Here is a 20617-nt window from a genome sequence, read left to right as displayed (position 1 = left end):
CTATTTAGTATCAATTACTGTCAACTGTTTTATAATTTGTATGACCAGCAGTTAGAACCCTTTTTAGGCCTCTTCAAAGTGCAAAGGCCTTAGATATTAAATTTTAAAAATACATTGTTGTAATATAAACCAGCAAAGTTTTATCCTATCTTTTAGGCAACACATTTATGAAACTATAATTATTATAAACACTGAGTCTCCTCACTTATAATAGTTGGTGATTTAATAAGAGCAGATTATATCCCTCGAATGAGTTTGCATCAAATTCTATAATTTCTGGATTTTGGTGGCATTACCAAGTAAATGGACTTACATTGATACCCGTCTATTGGCCTATTTAAATATGTTTTTTGGATCTAATGCAAATCCATGTGAAATTTACAGCAACTTATTTTCCAAACAAAAAACACAAAGTTAAGTGAAGTACTGATGTGTCCCAAAGAAACAGAAAAACATATTGGTGTAGGTGCAGGTAAGAGAACCTACTAATAAAGAGGGACGGGATATTGAAGAAAGAAAGAGTAAAAAAATCACTGGAACGGTAAGAAACAGAGCATGGAGGGCAGAGGACACTCAGACACACAGCATTCACTTTCTCCACTGCAAAGCCACACCCAGTGCAAATTCTGCAGTGCCTCTTGCAATCACCTTATTTTCCACCAAAGAACAAGAAACTTGCAAGTCAGTGTAACAGGAGAATTTTAATAAACTTCGGTTCTAAACACAGCCTTTAGCAAATATTGCTCAAGTTGGGTTATTGTGGCTGAGGTACAATCTCATTTTTACTGGCTCACAAGCCAGCAAGAAGAGGTATTCATGGCATTTTAAACCTGACCTTTAACTTTAAGAATCATCTCTGGAAACTTCCACACTAGAAATTCCTTCCTATATAGACTGACTGAACAATAGTTTTCCATTATGTGAGAAATGGATACTCTTTGAGCTTTATAAATGGATACTCATGAGAGAAGGAAGAGACCTCCTTCTTGACAACCGGAACATTAATATCCACAAGGTGAAGATGGATTTGCAGCCTGACACACTCCTATCTTGGAGGTCACTGTAGTTTTGTCATTTTGAGATGAAGTTCTTTTTCTCTAATCAATACATCAAATATATAAAAATCGATCGTGACAATGCTAAATGGGTCACTTTAATTACCTCACTTTGCAATCTTATAGGGCAAAAAAGAACAGAATGAGTAGGTATTAAGTCCAGTGCTTCTCAAAATTTAATGGTGGCGCGAATCACCTGGAGATATTGTTAAAATGCAGATACTGATCAGTAGATCTGGAATGGGCCTGAGAGTCTGCGTTTCTAGCGCACTCCCAGGTGATCTCTATGAACCACACTTCGAGTAGCAAGGTCTTGATCCCTTTCTACTTTAACCTTCCTTGTCTTGGTTAGGATTGCCACCCTGGATGTAAGGTAGTCATGATCTGTACAGGCTGAAAGCTGTGAATCTTCAGCAGCAGCATTGGGTCAGATTGCTCTTTCTAGTCTTTGAGAGTATCGTGAGGGTTCCTTTAAAAATAAGGAGAGTATAAACGTTTTAGATGTACTATTGGAATAGCTTATATATGATTTAGATCTTTTTCCTTTGCATGCATTTTAGTTAATAGATAAAATAAAAAGACACATACACAAAGGCTTACCATAGCATAAGAAAATGAGATAACCAGAGTTCAGAAGTGGTTTCCATGTTAAAAGAGGGAAGTTTGTCTGAAAAATTATCCATTTTTTAGTAGAGGTCATAGATTATCAATAGGAGGTTTTCAATATTTTAAATTTTTTTTTTTCCTCTTTTCAAATCCCCTGGTACATAGCTGTATATCCTAGTTGTGAGTGCCTCTGGTTATGCTATGTGGGACACTGCCTCAGCATGGCCCGGCGAGCAGTGCCATGTCCACACCCGGGATCTGAACTGGCCAAACCCCGTGCCGCCAAAGCGGAGTGCACAAACTTAACTACTTGGCCATGGGGCCAGCCCCGGTTTTCAATATTTTAAAGCATAAGGTACAGAATGTGTTGCTGCAAGCAGAGAAATGGTGCCGTTGCATTGAGCTACAATAATGTTTGGGTCTGCTGGAAATACTGTCACAATCAGGTAGGCAGGTAGGTTGATTGATTCATTTATTCATTCATGCAGTTATTCAATAAATATTTATTGAGCATCTTTTTATAAAAATATCTATGTTAGGCATTGAAGAGATACAAAGATAAGTAAACCACGGACATTGCATTCAGGTTATAATGTAGTGCACAGGAAAGTGTCTGCTTATATACGGATAAAGTACAAATGCTTACGGTAAACAGAATTTTTAAAAAATCATTTTAACTACTCATAAACCTCCTGCAGCACCCTTAGGTGAATTTTAATACCTCCCATAGCATGGTGGAAAGCAACAGAGACGTGAATCCAATTCAGCATCATGTTTAGTAAGCATTTGAAAGCACAATTTGCATCATGAAAAACAGGTTTATATATCTTGTGAACAATAGCCCTCTATATTTTATTAATAGAAAATAAAAGTTTCTGATTTATACTAACAAAAACTTCACTGCCTTTCTTAAAACTAAAGGAAGCTTCTCCTAAGTATTGAAATTTAGTTCCATGACCTTGCATTCTTTCTCAGCAATCCTAGACTACTATGATAGACATTCTGCTGGAATCAAAATCGACCATATGGTGGTCTGTCTCCTTGCCTCAGCACTGCCTCTGTGTAGGCACCAACTCAAAAGGTCTAGAGTTATTTTTTTTAAACTATTATTATAGCACAAGAACCCAGGAGCCAATTTAGAGAAGCTCCCACCAGCCTAAGATGGGACAATTTGCTCATCAGAGAGAAAAATGATCGCAAAGGATTGAAATGCATCAGATAATATAAAATCTGTAAGTTTACAATGATGTCCTACACCCCTGAAAAACCCTTCATTGTTCACTCTTGGAGGTTACTAAGAAACCAACTCATCACTCTGAGTACTGAGATATTTATCTTACTGTATTTTACAGTAGGCAGAGTCCATGAGATTCTTATCCATTGAATTACAATTAATAAATATGGAAGGAATAACAGAATTAGAAAACCACCATCTTTTAACCCTAATGAAATACTAGATATAGGCAATAATCATCTATGGATGCTAAAACCATCAAGTGAAAAGGTTGACAAAGAAATTGATAATGGAGGGGATCAAACTAATACCTCCTGAACCTGCTAATCTATTTTAAGATTATTAAAAGTGGGACAACTAGCCATTATATGCCTCATGATGTTGACGCAATAAGTGTATAGCACTATACATGAAGAATTCTTGTCTAAAGAACTGAACCTGAATATGATCAAGCCTCTGGATATAAATATCGATTTATAGGAAATACGTGTGAAAGAACAAGTTAAATTTCACACAGGAAGCAATGAGCCGAAATGATTTCTATAACATAGTAGTATTCAAAGTGTGGTTCTTGGACCAGCAGCTTCAGTATCAGCTGGGAAAATGTTAGAAATGCAAATTTTCAGGCCCTACCCCAGACCTATGGAATCAGAAACTGGGGGTGGGGCCCAGCAAACTGTGTCTTAACAAGATCTCCAGGGCATTTTGATGCATGCTCAAGTTTGAGAACCATGGCTCTAAAAAATTAATGATGGAAAAATCATTTAAAAAGGTAGAGGGAGGAAGACTGTTATAGAATAAAAGACTTAAGAGACATAAAAACAAAATAAAACCAAACGCCAATGGTGGATTACACTACCCATATCCTGAAAACTTATTCTCACCCAATTTAAAAATAATCATACGAATCATTAGTACTGCGGCAAAAAGAAACATTAAGTTTATCCAAGCTTTTAATTCATACGGAATAGTAATTTGATTCTTACAGAAATTGGAAAGGGCCGTGAATGGCTTTTCCTCATCTTCTGTAACTTCCTTTTGTTTTGCTCTTCTTGTTCTTACTTTGTTCTTACTTGTTCTTGTTCTTACCTCCAGCTTTAGCTCTACATAGATCTCTGAGCGTTTTAGAAGAAAAGAGTCATCATGAAGAAATAAACAAATATATTAGAAAATGTTACTTACATTATGTTTATGACAGAAATTAAGAGCTTGAAGTGTTTGCCATAATACGCTTTTGATCACTCCATCAGCAACTCTGGGGAGAAAAAAAAAAGGAGATGAAAACTCCTAGGATAGGTTTTCAAGAGTGGGCTGGGAATAGAATTGGAATGGGTGGGGCTTGTCATGGCCAACGTGCACAGTGCAAGGGGTGTCTTGGAAATATTTTTAAAGAATGTTTTAAAGAAAATTGCTTTACTATTTTTTCATTATGGTTATATAATCTTCTCTAGTAATTTGAAAATTTTACAACTATAAAAATGACACATACTTATCACAGAAATTCAAACAATATAGAAGAATAAAGGAGTAAAGTGTTGACTCAAACCTTGCTACCCCAAAACAACCACGGTAACTTACAACGGCTGTCCTTTCAGGCATCTCTGTTTCTGTCTCTCTCTGCATTTACTTTTTAACTTTGTTAAATAAGTACATTTATATGGTTCAAAATTTTAAAAGTATATCCACGAAGAATTCTCTCTTACACCTGCCTAATCATCCATTTTATCCTCTGAAACTTCCCCCGCCTCTTTTAGAAACATTTCATGCGTGGAGGTACAAATACTAATGTGTTTACATACATTTTAGTGCCTGTAGAAGATCTCATTATATGGATGTATCATAATTTACTGAGTCCCCACTGATGAACAGTTAGGTTGACCCAAGTTTTATTTCTAGAAACAATGCTTTAATGAATATCTGTCATCATCCATCTTATTGCAGTTGTGCAATTATCTTTTTAGGGTAAGTTCTAGAAGTGGGATTTCTGGGACCAACAATAGGCACATGTTATATATATATATATATATTTTTTTTTTTTTTTGAGGAAGACTCGCCCTGAGCTAACATCTGCCAATCCTCCTCCTTTTGCTGAGGAAGACTGGCCCTGAGCTAACATCCATGCCCATCTTCCTCTACTTTATATGTGGGACGCCTACCACAGCATGGCTTGCCAAGCAGTGCCATGTCCACAACCGGGATCCGAACTGGCGAACCCCGGGCACCCAAAGTGGAACGTGTGCACTTAACCGCTGCGCCACTGGACCAGTCCCCACATGTTACATTTTGATCCTGCAGGTATGAACTTCAGGTAGATCTGAGACTTGGTTTTGCAAGGAAAAAAGGCATACTTGAAGACCGTCCTTCAATTCATACAACTCATGTTGGCGGTAAACACTCAAGTGCTAGAGTTGTTTTGTAACAGTTACACCTGCAAGCAGATGGGTACACAGCCCGGGGTGGCCAGGGAGAACAAAGGTCCCACGAGAATGGGAGGCTGGGAGCTTCTTGTCCTTGTAGAATCCTCACTCCAGGTGGAAAATACAGAAAAGTATTTTCCATTGGGCAATTGGGGATCTGGGTAACATATTCTGTCTGGGAGTTTCTACTTTGTGGAACCATCTCTATAAATTACAGCAATTACATTCCTTTTAATGTTTTTGTTGATGTCTTTCCATTGCTCACATCACTGTCCCCTAATGACACCTGCATATTTACTATTTACATCCTGCCAAACTACCCTCTCTAAGGAGGGTTATAGCCACTTACACTCCCACCACACATCTGTGCATTAAAGTCCCTGTCTCCTCATCATCTTGCCAACACTCAGTTTTGCCAATGTTATGTTTGCCAATCTTGGTTAAAATAAAAAGAGATCTCGTTTTGGTTTTCATTTGCATTGCATTAATGATTAGTGACTTTAATTTTCACAGGATTATTGGACATTACATTTCTTCTTTTGTGTATTTCCTGCTCATGCCCTTTACCACTTTTTTGACTGGTCTGTTTATTCTTTTTAAAATTTACTTATGAAGACTCAATGTATATCAGACTACACATAGACTGCAAAAATTTTTCTCAGTGTATTGTTTGTTTTTCAACACTATTCATAGAGATTGGGTTGTTGGTTTGCATATTTTCAAAAATCCGAAACACAAGAGTTCTTTTATTAAATGTCTATTGTAAGGATTTTTTTAATTAAAAAATTTTAAATTATCTAATATTCCAAACATGCTTATCACTCTGTTTTAACATTTGATCAAGTTTGGATATTTAGATCACTTTTTAAAAACTGAACTGATCATGCAGATGTAGTTGGTCTTACAGAGCAGTGGGATGACCTATGTCTGACTCTGGTATGGTGCTAGGACAAGACATCCCCATGTGAGGTTGGGGACTATGCCGAGAAACAGCAACAAGTACATGAAGGTGTTTTTTCCAGAGCGGTTTCTCAGTCTCAGATCACAATCAGGGTGGCATGCTCTTGGCATCAGTGGTCTGGCAGCAGCCCTTTAACTCCAGCTCTTCTAAGTGTTAATATTGTGAAAGTACCTAACGCTCAGCATTAAATCTCTTTCCGCTTGCAATGTCTAGAGTGGTTTCTATTTCCTACACTGAGTTCTGATATAACTTTATCCTTCTCCCCTCTTTATCTAGAACCAAACCTGAGACAACATTGTTTAACCGTTTCTTATAAAAGGCAGAAAGAAGAATATGGCCACTTTGAGCCCTATGAGATAGGGTTCAAATCCCAGCTGTGCTGCTTCCCAGTTTTATAACCTTGGGCCAGCATCTGTGCCTTCAGTTCTCCTCATGTGTAAAAATGGAATACCCCATAAGTTGGTTGAGGAGTCTATCCTTTAAGAGTCTGGGTTTTGATATCTGCATAGGTTCAGGAGGTGAGGGTCTGAGATCAGATGAGGCCAGTAGATGGGACTGAGACCCTGTACAAAGCAAAAAGAGCCCCTACAGAATAGCAAGAGGTCCTGAGGTGAGACAGAATGGGAGTGTGGGAAAAACAATAAGGAGGCCAGTGCAGCAGAAGCATGAGTGAAGAAGGCGAGGCTGGCAGGGGCCAAACCACGGAGGGCCTTATTCTCCTTCATAAGAAATGTGGATTTTAGTCTAAATACAAAGGCAAGTTATTGAAAAGACTCAAGAAGACAAGACACAATATGAAGAATGGATCTGGGGGCAAAGTGGATACAGGGAGATTGATTAGGAGGCTAATTTAACGATCCAGGTGAGATTTGGTGATTCAGATTAGGGCGGTAGTGGTGGAGGGAAGGGAAATGGATTTGTCTTTGGGAGGCCCCGGCTAGAGTAACACATGGCCCTATTCGTGAAGAAACAAGGCGAGGTGGATCTAAGTACTCCAAGTACGGGGACCAAGTACTGGAACTGGGAAACCAGGTAGGGGTAAGGGTTCAGAAACTGGCAGAACCCTGGTTGCTAGTGTTAATAACATGGAATCAGGCATGAGGTAATGTCAGAGGAAAGTCCTGAGCTATTGCTGTGGAAGAGGAGTGTTTAACGGCATCTCACAGGGAGTGTCATGGCTCAACGCAAAACAGAATCCTTAGTCAGCTCAGATTCCAAGAAGGCAAATTCCACCTTAGGCAAAACAAAGTTTATATACAAAATAACAACTACAAACAAATACCACTGATCTTACAAAGAGCAGATAATTATCAAAGAGAATACAGATTCACACAGTGCTCATTCCAGAAAGAGCATTGCAACATTATTTGGCCACAGGCAGCATTTTTCAAAGCATTTTGGAGTGAAATAAAACCTGTAGAAATCTACTGACACTTAATGTTTAAATATTATACTTTGGGTGAGCCCAAAAACAAACACTGAAAGTAATAATGAAGGCCTAAAAGCAGAAACTAGACGTCCTAGTTCAAGATTGAATGGGTCAGTAAGGGTAACACCATCAGGCAATTCAGACTGGATTGCTCAGAGACTGCTCTCTTAGCCGCTCAGGGGAATCTTGAGGCCAACTTCAGAACTCACTGTCTTTGTTTCAGTTTGTTTTATAATTTAATATGGAAAACTTGATTTCATTATCGTTACTCAGGATGAATTGAGTCCTTTTCAGTAAATCTTGGCTATCTTAGAAGAAAATCCCACCTTGTTACCACGGCCTACCCTTAATGATTTCACTTCCAGGAACCTCCCACCTTTATCTCCTCCACAGCCCCACAGACAGCCACTGTAGCCCATCAATTTCTGCTGTTCCCTGACTAGCTGGGCTTGATTATACCTCCAAACCTTTGTGTTTATTGTTCCTCCTACTGCCCTCCCTAGGCATTCTCTAATTTCTCAGCGTGCTTTATTTTTCTTCAGAGACTTGTAACTCTGCAAGGACTTTATCTTGTCCATTATTGAAGCTCCAGGGCCTAGAACAGTCCTTGGTACCTAATAGGTGCTCAACTAAGCTCATTTCTCTGGCACTCTCAGAAATTTTAGAAACGAATACCCTGTAATAAATACCTTTCTGGTTAAACTAGCTAGAGTGAATTCTGTTGTTGAATCCTGACCAATTTAGAATATGATACCAGAAGTGGATGTGGGAAACCAACTCAAGGCCTTGGGAATCTAGGATTGGCTATCTGGTTTAGTTGGATCTGAAGGCAGGAGGATATAATTACCATTAGTGGCTGGAACACTGGTAGAAGGGGACCCAGTTATGAAACAAGTATTTAAATAACCACCTGTAGTCATCTGGAATAAAGTCCCTCTTCAAGGCAAAGCTTTGCCGGGCTGAAGGTGATAGAACAATATGGGAACATATGGGAAAGTAACAAAAGAAAAATGGGGTGGGCTGGCTGATTTTCACTTCACTGGAAAAATTAAAGAAAAAAAGGACAGGTTTAGGGCTTTAATATCTTGGTTCAAGGCACAGTTAGGAAACCAGGAATTTCAATGGTTGCTCTAAAAGAACCCCTTATTTCTTGTATTTGTAGGACTCAATTTATGGACCCAGTGGGATCACCATGAGATGACTGAAAAATCCGATACTGAGAATAATCCTGCAGCGTGCTAAATGACAATATGGACTGAATTTATGTGAGGTTAGTTAATTTCTCAGTTAATTAACTGAGAAAGAGATATACTTCCGTTATTGAAATGTGACATTTGGGAGTATTCATATAACTGGGAGCACCCCAACTTCCCATCAAATGTTCCTTCTCGTGCGAGGTAGCCCCCAAACTTGTTTGATGAGGCTGGTTGTGCCTTGTTGAGGACCCTTAGTGATCTCACTTGTAGCTGCATTGCAGGAGAATGCCAATACTTCTCCAGGCTCTTCTCCCTACCACCTCTCAAGGTCTCCAAACCTTAATTAAAGTCAGATCCCAGCATGTCCCAGGGAGCCCACTACAAAGTCAAACAGAGGAAAAGAAGATTTACACAGCACAAATAACTATAAAATTTTGCTAATTTATAAATGGGGAATGTATGTGGCAATTGATTACATAGGTGTAGGCCCAGAGAGAAAGAAACACGATTTTAGGTTGGGCTGATTATAACATATGGGCAGACTTATTAGAGACTCTGGTTTCAACAGACTACCTGAAGCAGCTAGGAGGGATTCCAGTTGATTGCTGGATTGACTGATTGAAAACTGGACTAAATGGTTGCCTATGCCTAAGGAAGCTGAAATGCCAGAAATTCATTAGTGAAATAAGGAGGAAGAAATCCAAAGACTTGAGAAGATAGGAGTGTTGGAGGGGATTTATCATATGCAACATGCTCATCTACTTTCCAACTATGTCTCCCAAAAGTATTTAATGGTAGCAGTAATCTATGCTCTTCCCCAAATATGCAGTATCACTTTCAGCTTTCTATTTTGGTAAAGAAGCAGTGTGCCAGATGCTCTACTAGGCTCCTCCTACCACAATAGCTTCCATCCATTCCTTGGATCAGAGCCAACTGGCTCTTCTTCCCTTTGCTAGTGTATCTATTTCAACTATCCCATTAGGAAATGGCAAAATAACCCCAAGGATGGATTCGGGGACCTACTAGGACTACCATGAAATGAATTCAAGTCAAAATTTCATTTGCCACCTGACTCTCATTAAACTTTCCATTCTCCCCCCCCGCCCCCCACCGAAATGGTGAACCACAGTGGCTTTCAAGGTCACTGGTGATTGGCTTTACTTCAGGGCATTGTTCAGTAATTCCTGAAAGATTGCGTAGTTCTCTATTCCCAGTGCACAACTGTCCTGGTAAATGGCCACCAGCTATATTGGGGTATGCTAAGAGGAAGAATTAAGTACATACACGTGATGTGATTTTGTAGGGCTATTCCTCCAGGATAGCTGTCTCCACTTTATTGGTGAGGCCCTGGGTCTGTGAACTGGCTATTGTGGAGACTCAAGCTGGGTGACTCAAGTCACTAGTTTATAGAACAAATAGAACCTTAGGGATCTGCCCCTCTGTTTCGGTTTGAGAGGACTTATGGTCAGATTAAACCATTCTGATCATCACTGTGGCCCTGTTGCCTATTATAGTAACTTCTGGAAGTGAAGTACTGCTACTTAGCTTCTGTCATCTGGGGATCCCATCATCCCCACTGAAATCAGGCAGCCATTTCAAAGGAAGGATCTCCCCGCTTCATCACCTTGGACATAAGTACTCTGTTGCTGTTGAGAACACAGATGCGCCCCTCACTGATGAATTTCTTAATACTCATGATTCACTGCCATCCCTCCACCAACCCACACCCACAGCCTTCTGGAAAATTTGCTATGATTGGTTAACTGAGAAAGAAATTCAAACCCTTTGTCTGTCAATTATACCAGAACTTTACTACTGAAAAAATCAGGTTAGTCCCAATTTTTCTGTTGTTAATGAAGTGTTGAACATTCTTATGTATAACTTTTTGTACCTATCTGATTATTTCCTTAATATAAATTTCTCTAAATGGAATTTCTTGGTCAAAGGAGAAAAACAGTTTACAAGGTTTACTGTCAAATTGCCCTCCTAATTGTACACTCTCTCCAGCTGTGAATGAGAGTGTCTGATTTCCTGACTTTAACAATACTGTGTATATTGATTTTTGAAAAATCTTTGGCCATTTGATAGGTGAGAGATGTTACCTTATTTTAAAATGTTGAATGCCTTGGATTAATGGAGAAGATAAACATTTTTTCACAGGCGTATTGGTCATTTTCCCTCTCTTTTTATGATTTGCTTTTCATATCCACTGGATGTAATTTCTTTAAGGTTAGGCGACTTTTTTTGTATGTTTTGTTCACTGCTGTATCCTTAGCACCTAGCCTGGTACAGCAGTAGGAGTTTACTAAATTTTTTTTGAATGAATATATTCTCTAGCTGGGTGCTAATCTCTTTTAAAAATTTGGTTTGCAAAATCTGCATATGTAGATATGATATTAATTCTTCATTTGGCAAATAATTTACCCAATTTGCCACTTTTTTAGTTCTATTTATGGTACTTTTTGTCAAAGGGAATCTCTAAAACTAGTATGATTTAATATTTGGCAAATTCCCTTTCATCTTTTTAAACAACTTACTGATTTAGTCTAATTTTTTCAAGTTAAAAAAAAAATCCCATTGGCATTCTGATTAGATTTTTGTGCAATAGGTAAATAAATCAGAGAGGGGGCATCTTTGTAATTATGACTATTTCCATCTAGAAATATATGTTTATTTAAATAGAATCCTTTATGTAGCTCAGTTAAGTTTTGTATTTGCCTTTACATAGAGTCTGAACAATTTTTTTTAACGTTTTTTTTTGGTGGGGAAGATTGGTCCTGAGCTAACATCTGTTGCCAATCCTCCTCTTTTTGCTTGACAAAGATTGTTACTGAGCTAACACCTGTGCCAATATTCCTCTATTTTTTTGTACATGGTACACCACCACAGCATGGCTTGACGAGTGGTGCATAGGCGGAGACCCAGGATCCAAACCTGCAAACCCCAGGCTGCCAAAGCAGACTGCGAGAACTTAACCACTGCACCACTGGACTGGCCCCATCTTGTTATCTTTATTCCTAAACTTTTTTGTTCTTGTGGATATTTGAATGGGATCCTCTCCACTAGATCATCTAAAGTGCTGATTGATACAATACAGAAACTGTTAATTTTTGTTCGTGGAATTTGGAGTGCCATAGTCATTATACTGAATTCCACTAGTTTTAATAACTCTTTAGGCAATTCTCTTAGATTTTGTAGAATAATATCATGCATATAACAACAATTTAATCTCGTTTCCAAAAGTTATATATTCTATTTCTTCTTTTTATTACATTGCATTGGCCAGAGCTCTCAAAACAATGTTACATTATAGTGCTGACAACTGACGTCCTTGTCTTGTTTCTCACTTTAATGGTGGTTCCTTTAGTGTTGAGTATAAAATTAGATGTTGATTTGAAGAGCTTTTTGTGTGTAGGTGTGGGTTTTAAGAAAGTATTTTAGGGGCTGGCCCTGTGGCCGAGTGATTAAGTTCGCGCGCTCCGCTGCAGGCGGCCCAGTGTTTCGTTGGTTCGAATCCTGGGCACGGACATGGCACTGCTCATCAAACCACACTGAGGCAGCGTCCCACATGCCACAACTAGAAGGACCCACAACGAAGAATATACAACTATGTACTGGGGGGCTTTGGGGAGAAAAAGGAAAAAAATAAAATCTAAAAAAAAAAAAAGAAAGTATTTTAGTCCTAGATTGCTAAGGTTTTTTTTTTTTTTTTTTTTTTAATAATCAGAAAAGGATGTTGAGGGGGCTGGCCCATGGCCCAGCGGTTAAGTTTGTGTACTCTGCTTCAGCAGCCCAGAGTTTTGCCAGTTTGGATCCTGGGTGCAGACATGGCACCCCTCATTAAGCCATGCTGAGGTAGCATCCCACATACCACAACTAGGAGGTACAGAATAATAATACACAACTATGTACCAGGGGACTTCGGGGGGGAAAAGGAAAAATAAAATCTTTAACAAAAAAGAAAAGGATGTTGAATTTATCAACCACCTTTACAAATTTTATCAACTGTATGTATATTTTTCTCCTTTAAGCTATTAATGAATTATATGAATAGCTTTCCTAACACTGAACCATGGTTCTTTCCTTGAATTCAGACAATCCAATATATAATTTAGCCTCAAAATGAATTGTGATGTATATTTGCAGTAGATTTGTCTTCCTAATTATTATCACTATAGGATAATATTCGTTCGCCCTTTGAGCACATCTGAACTGAGATCGGAGAGGGGTGGTCAGTAGATGCATCTGGGCAGAAAGGGGAACCGTGGCTCAGATCTGAAATATGCCATAGTTAATCCCACATATAATGAAACTGGGAACTGGCCAAACACAGCTTTAGTTTCTAGATTACTTACCCATTTGGGTTTCTTTCCAGCTCATTTAAAAGTGTGTGATCGCAGTATTCAAAAACTAAGTGCATTTTCCTTTTTCTCCTGAACACCTCAATGAGGTTTACGAGGTTTGGGTGTTTTAATTGCTGCAAAGGAATTGAAATACAAAGTTTGGTGATTTGTTTCTCGTAATAGCTTCTCCCTAGATCCCTTACAATTTTAAGAACAGAAGGTCTTGCTTATCATTCTCTATGCACCTTGTGTGGAGAATTTTATTACAGTTACTCACAAGAGAAACTATTCTTAGTAAGAATCATAGAATCTTAAAGTTGAAAGAAAAACTTAAGAATTCATCTAATGTACCCACAATAGATGGTAGCTAAGCTGCCGAACCTCTCTGGAGATAGCAAATAAAGTACACAACCTAAAATATAAGCACTACAGCCAAACATACGCTACGCATTTTGTGGAAATTCTGAACATCCAAGTCGTAAAATAACCTGAATAAAAAATTGAGGAAATGGAATTTCTGAGTAAAAGGCTATAAAAAATCATCAATACCCATTTAGCTTACATATTACCATGGATTGAATGTAAATGTCAGCTGGAGTCAAACCCAGTCTGGATTTTCATGTTGGCTCTCAGAAATACGAGAACCCAGTCCCCAATTCTGATTAAACTGCCTGTTCTAGGAGTCCCCACAGTGAGTCTGTTTTTAATTTTTTTTTATCATATGTTTAGCTCCGTTCTTTGATCTGGTTGTTCTCTCTTATGCTTAGGTGTTTTATGTGTTAAGTTCTATTCCTAAAGTGAAGCACTTCACAAGGCAGCCTCTGTTTAATGTTGTAAACCAAAGGAAAAAGCTTGATTATGTAAGATGACCCATCAGTAGAGCAACTATATAATTTATCATCCAAACCAGGGCAATGAGCATACGCCAGGGCTGTCCCAGGCAAACTGGCACATATGGTCACCTTGACTACAGTCACGGTGACCATATCATTTTGCACACAAACCAGGACACTTTTGAAAGAGGATGCTAACCAGCCTGGACACTGGGACAAAAGGTATAACAAGGCCATCTGATCACTTCTACTTATAACTCATCTCCCTGTTGTTTTCCCAGTAGAGTAGATAAATCAATTTTCCAAACCCTATTCCATTTACTCAGAAAGATATATATAGAGAGAACACAGCAGTCTGTATATAGTGGAAACTCAAGAAATATTTTGCAGGCCCAGTAGAGAGTCTTAAGCACAGGGGCTTATATAGCATCCTCTATCTCAGTATCTGTAAGCACGGCTTGACCAAAAAAATAGAACCAACAAAGTCACCGTGCGACTATGTGTCTGCTGCTCAACAGTTTGGGAAAAAGGAATCCATTACACATTGAAAATATGCCCAGAGCACCAAACCAACATGCTTACTATGTGCTCTGTTGCCTAAAAAAAGCAGGAGGGCAAACAGTGGAGGAATCAGGTCCCACAGGTAAGCCAGCTGCTCTGTGCTGCAGCAAACACTGCAGAATGGAAGCGAAATGGCATCTCTACCAGGAGAGTAAGGGGTGCACAGATACCATAGCTGGATGAAACGTCAAGGTTTAACCTGGTCAAATCTGTCTTTGGGTGGATCAGCAATTTATCTCCCCTTTGCAAGTGAAATGAACTTACCCAGAAAAACAGTGACGTGTCTAAAGTAAAGCAGGCAGCAAGGAGGGGGAAAATCACATCACGTTTCAGTAACGGGAAGACGCGAGGAAGGTAAGGCAGAAGGAAGGAATCTGTCCAGGGCATGCATGGGTCTAACATACCTAAAGCAGGAAAGATGTTCGTTCTCAGAGCCATCACCAGAGAACAAAGTGCGTTGGAATCTGGCTACTTTTTACCTTAAAGTTCATTCTCAAATTGGGGCACTTGTAACCCAGGAGGTACTACCTGAGCATTAACTTTACTTGAAGACTTGGAGTGAGGCGGGGCATAAAAAGCACTATGTTATTAGAAAACAACCCATTGCCCGGTTCAGACACACCGTGGAGCTTAGCTCTGTGGCGGGCTTGCGTCTCATCAGCGCTCTCTGCTGGCCAAGAGGTAACAGTGAACCGTTTTGTTCTCATGATGGATGTGCTCTTGAAAACTCCATGTATATCAAATTATAGTTTAAACAAAACACTAGAACTTATTAGTTGAGGAAACCTGCTACAAATAATACTTGAAAAGGACAGACAATATTATAATTATCTTCCTTTAAAAACTGGATTTCTGGGGGGCTGGCCCCGTGGCCGAGTGGTTAAGTTCGCGCGCTCCACTGCAGGCGGCCCAGTGTTTCGTTGGTTCGAATCCTGGGCGCGGACATGGCACTGCTCATCAAACCACGCTGAGGCAGCGTCCCACATGCCACAACTAGAAGGACCCACAAAGAAGAATATACAACTATGTACCAGGGGGCTTTGGGGAGAAAAAGGAAAAAAATAAAATCTTTAAAAAAAAAAAACAAAAAACTGGATTTCTGGGGTTCTCCTAAAAACAGATGACATATGTCAAAAGCAAAGGTCAGCTGTGAGTTCTTGAGGAAATCAGAGTTACGCAAAATGTAGTCCACGAACCAGCAGCTTCTGCGCCATCTGTGAGTCTGCTAGAAATGCAGACTCTCAGCCCCACCCTAGACCTCTGACTCAGAATCTCCATTTCAAAAAGGTCCCCATGGGATTCCGGCGAATATTAATATTTGAGAAGCACGTCCGTCCCACAACTCAGGTTCCTCTCTGATGAAATAAGGGTGCTAGATGAGAAGCATCTCTAAGGTCTCTCATGGCTCTAAAACTGTAAGATTTTTAGGATAGAAAAAAATTTACATTGAGAACTTCGGATTCTTACGTGTCAAATTCTATCACAGCAAAAACAGCTATAATGAAAGCTTTGTGCAAATGTGTATACACAGCAGGGGTGACAGTCAATAAGTCTAAGAACCCGTGGAGTGCATGCAGGACCAGTCCACACTGATGCCTACGGGGCACTGGCGCAGTTCCGTGGGCCCCTGCGTGCCAGGAAATGCTCTTTTAGTTCCCGGTGAGGGGGGTGGGGGTGAGGAGGCCAGGGTTGGGGAGAGAGATGAGGGGACTTCAGTGGATATTTACCAACCAGATTGGAAGTACTTCAATATTTTAACAATCTACAGCTGTAGTCATAATGTAAGCTAAACATCAGAGTGGCCAAAGTCCAAAGTGATGATCAATTTATTTCCAAAGTTGCTGACACAAAGGAATTTAAGTCTAATGAAAAGAAATAAATCACTTTAAAATTCTTTGTAGAGCCAGCCCTGATGGCCTAGTGGTTAAACTTTGGTGCGTGCCACTTTGGCGGCCTGGGTTTGGTTCCTGGTGCGGAACCACACCACCAGCCTGTCAGTAACCGTGCTGTGGCGGCTGCTCACATAGAGGAACTAGCAAGACTTACAACTAGAATATAAAACTATGTACTGAGGCTTTGGGCAGGGAAAAAAAAAGAGAGAGGAAGATTGGCAACAGATGTTAGCTCAGGGCGAACATGTCCAAGCAAAAAAACAGTCAGAAAAAAAAAATTCCCTGTAATTTTGGCACACATATTTTACCCAATACCAGGATATTACAGATATATTGAGAAAGTTAACCTACCTTCAACATACGTATTTCTCTTAGTGCTATTTTCTTAACAACAGGATCATCTTCAGATTCCACAAATTTTTTAATAGCTACCACTTGTCCAGAGGTTTTGTTTCTACATTTGAACACGACCCCATAAGACCCTTCTCCAATCTTAGCAAGTTTTTCATACTTTTCCATTACAGTTGAAGTGACTTAAATTACTGTATTGATTGCCTTGCAGTACAATGTTGCACCTGGAAAATAAGATGACTCAGCTTAATCAAGTTATCAAAGACAATGTTTTCATAGCTTATGATATAAAACCAATTTGCCCAGGTTGCCACAGATTTATTTCCATCAATTAATTTTAAATGCACTTAAAAATATTTGGATGTTACTTTCTTAGTTTAGTTCAGTCCTATGCAGTTCTCCCAGATACAGCAAAGATTTCATGTATTATTTCCTATACTGGGTCTGTGTTTACTTCAGTTGAATTAAAAGAATTCGTGGAAAGGAACCTTATCCAATCTATTGTTTTCATTATCCTCAAGTAAATGACTAAAATGTGATGCTGTAAAATCCGGTTGAATTGTTTATCTTTTCTCCCCTAATCCATCTAAACGCTGCGGACTCAGAAGCACTGAGAACAAGACATAGTACAAATGCTATACTTCCACCTGGTGGAGAGAAGAAACAGGGAATGTGGGCAGTTGAACGAAGCAGCCATTAAAAACAGCAATAAGAAAATCTTTATAGAGCATCATTTATTGCTCCTAGCTTTTATACATATAAAGGAACAGATCCTTAAATTCTTAACTCCCAAAGAAGATAATGATAAAGCACCAAAAAGAAGGCAGATTTCTCTAATTCTTCACGAATGCTTTCACATCCATAGTGTGATTTTTATGGAAATAGTGGGTTTAATCTTGCTGTCTTCCATCACCCATTCATGAATTTTGTGGTGACTGGATTACATGTTGCACAACAAATAAGGCCAACATAAATCAATCTAGGGATTAAAAATATAAAAATTCTAATTAGCCTCAAAAATTCCACCCCACTTTATCCAACAGAATCTTATAGTGTAATCTAATAGTAATCTAATCTATAATTAATATAATCGAACTCTTAATAACATTGTTCTATGCAAATTACATATAATCTGCACAAATAGTCTATGAAATGGGTGTTATTTCTATGCACTTATACAGATGAGAATACTGAGGCACAGTGAAGTTAGGATGGAACCAGAACCCAGGCAGTCAGGTTCCAGAGAGCACCATTTGAATCATTACACTCTACTGCCTTTTGGTTAATTCAAAAGAATGCACAATTTGGGGCTGGCCCAGTGGCATGATGGTTAAGTTCTGTGCGCTCTGCTTCAGTAGTCAGGGTTCATGGGTTTGGATCCCAGGTGCAGACCTACACCACACATCAGCCATGCTGTGGTGGTGATCCACATATAAAGTAGAGGAAGACTGGCACAGATGTTAGCTCACAGCTAATCTTCCTCAAGAGAAAAAAAAAGAGGAGGATTAGGGACAGATATTAGCTCAGGGCAAATATTCCTCAGCAAAAAAACAAAAAAAAAGAATGCACAACTTGAAAAACTACTTTACCTAGGTCTTAGTATTAATAAAATGTCAAGTGAAAGAGTTGATTACATTTAAAATTTCTCATGTTTCAAATGAGTACACCTTTTTTTACTTCACTAATATTCAGTGTTTTCCATCTACAGATTATCTCGATGGAGAAAGAAGTCATCCACTCTCACTTCCCACCATAAAAATACACAACTGGGGAAAGTGTTTACCTGGGTAAACGACTACCCACACTATTTTAAACGCTATATACGTAGATTTTGTAGATTCTATTTTCTCTCATTAAAGAAAACTTAAGCATACACACTCAAGTAACATGTGCATTTTTACGTAAGTATCATTATCTTAAAGGTATTTAGATATAAGCATGCATACATTTGTTCTTTAGCTTAGTAATAGGTGACTGGGAAGAGGACAAAAGAAACTAGGGATTTGCTTTAGAAAGTTATTGGTATAGAACTTTGTAGGTACTTGATAAGCACTATGGTTACTGAGGGAAATTATGAATATTCCAAAAAAGATTACTTATGAAGTTTTACTCTATGTGTTTTTTTATTTCCCTCTAGGTAGGTGATTTGATATGTTGATCTCTAATTTTCCTTTTTCTCAACACATTCAATCATGACTGATTCTCACACTAATATTTAGATCTCTCTGTCACATCAACCAAACTGCTGAATACAATAAAATAAAGCACCAGAGAGGAGTACTTTTCCAGTTAACCTTTCAGTATTATCTGTTTTCTAAAGCCCTCATATGTTCATGGAAGATGAATCTGAGTATGCAGACAGGAGTTAGAACAAGGTGGGAATTCCAGAAAGGAATTTATGACTCTAATTCCCTCTTACTAGAACTCTATCAGAGTTTATAGAAGCAGTAATTCCTAATCTCTTACCTGAGGTCCAGAGCAACTCTCTAACTGCTTGATGAACATCTCAACACAAATGGACAGAATGATCTCAAAATCAGTATGTTCTAAGCCAAATGCCTTCTTCCTTATCCCCCACCCCTACTCAAAGTTCACAAACCTGCTCCACATTACACCCAAATGGCTTGTCAAGACATGTACGGTGGAGAACTTGGGGGTAGCCAAGAGCAATGGAGGCTGCCTAAATCTAATCTCTCTTCACTCATCTTTCAAAAAGCTAAAGAAATCAAACAGAACAATGAAACCACATAAATCTAATGCCTTCAACATCACAGAAAGACAGAGTAATCTACAAAGTTAAGTAGAAAAGTAAACCCCAAATTCTGGAGGAGATATCTCTTAAGCTCCCACTATAAGCCTTTGCAGAGAGCAAAGATAGGAGTGGGGTGGGATCTAGAAAAACTGTAAAGAGGAAAGAAGAGAAAAAGAAGAACCTAAGATAGACTTAAAATCACCTCTCAGAAGAGAAAATACATTATAAGTGCAAAAATACTGAAAGTGGCCCAGTAGATCTGAGCATTCACTACAGGGAAAGGACTTAAAAATACGTGGGTATTGAGGAGGAATCAGTCACTACTCTTGGGGAAGAGACAGGTAAGAGGGAAGAGACAGGCTTAAGGAAGAGGCTTATCCAGTTTCTGTTAGAGACTGGATAGTGAAGGGAAAAAGAGGCAAGAGTGGTAAATTTGCAATCTTGCAAGACAAAAGAAAATCCCACCACAGAAGGTCATGCAAACTCTCCCTTCACCACTAAGAAAAGAAAAGGCTATCCATCAATGAAACTGCACTTTGATACAGTGACAGAGATGGTTCTCTTGAACTAGGATGATAGACCATGACTACAGGCTGAAACCTGCCAAGAAATAAAACAGAGGAGAGCAGTCTCCTTGCAAAGCTATTATTGGAAGAAACTAGAAATGAGAAAGAAAACATTTCAGCTGATAAAAATCATTCCGAAAAAACCTAGCCATGAAGCAAACTGATTTAAATATTGTCTAACAATCATTTGGAGATAGAAAGAGTCACTTTGAATCAGAAATTCAAATAATAAGACCAGAAGTTGATGAAAAAAATAGGAAAAATAAGATGATAGTTGATTGAACTCAGGAAAAGAAATAGAAGAGAAAGACAAAATCATCTTCAGAAATAAAGATTAAATAACAAGATGCCAATGGGAGAATAGATTCAAATGAAAGTTTAATAAGAGGAATTAAAGAAAGGCAGAACAGCAATTAAGAAA

The 20617-nt window shown here is 38.8% G+C and overlaps 2 protein-coding genes across 17 annotated transcripts in view; both read right to left on the bottom strand.

The window, feature by feature from the left end:
• CDKL4 (cyclin dependent kinase like 4) overlaps positions 1–20617 on the bottom strand; it is a 48447-nt gene that overhangs the window by 17794 nt on the left and 10036 nt on the right. For 7 of the 14 annotated variants that reach the window (XM_001500269.7, XM_014731191.3, XM_023619176.2 and 4 more), the window contains exons 2-4: positions 16879–17102; positions 13254–13375; positions 4078–4150 (exon numbers count right to left, since the gene is read on the bottom strand). In XM_001500269.7, the coding sequence (XP_001500319.4) occupies positions 4078–4150; positions 13254–13375; positions 16879–17046 (363 nt within the window). In that variant the 5' untranslated portion in view covers positions 17047–17102. Of the gene's footprint in view, positions 1–4077; positions 4151–13253; positions 13376–14899; positions 15040–16878; positions 17103–17691; positions 17858–20617 lie in introns of those variants that run through there. The other 7 variants (XM_070235545.1, XM_070235553.1, XM_070235547.1 and 4 more) reach the window with 2 other exon arrangements.
• The window catches only part of MAP4K3 (mitogen-activated protein kinase kinase kinase kinase 3), a 208625-nt gene continuing 205756 nt past the window's right edge, over positions 17749–20617 (bottom strand). For all 3 annotated transcript variants that reach the window (XR_011426112.1, XR_011426106.1, XR_011426115.1), the window contains one exon: positions 17749–17857. The gene's annotated coding sequence lies outside the window, so the exon portion shown is untranslated. The remainder of the gene's footprint in view (positions 17858–20617) is intronic.

The sequence above is a fragment of the Equus caballus genome, chromosome 15 (assembly GCF_041296265.1).
Source record: "Equus caballus isolate H_3958 breed thoroughbred chromosome 15, TB-T2T, whole genome shotgun sequence".
Lineage (NCBI taxonomy): Eukaryota > Metazoa > Chordata > Mammalia > Perissodactyla > Equidae > Equus > Equus caballus.
This window is presented reverse-complemented; position numbering and strand designations above follow the sequence as displayed.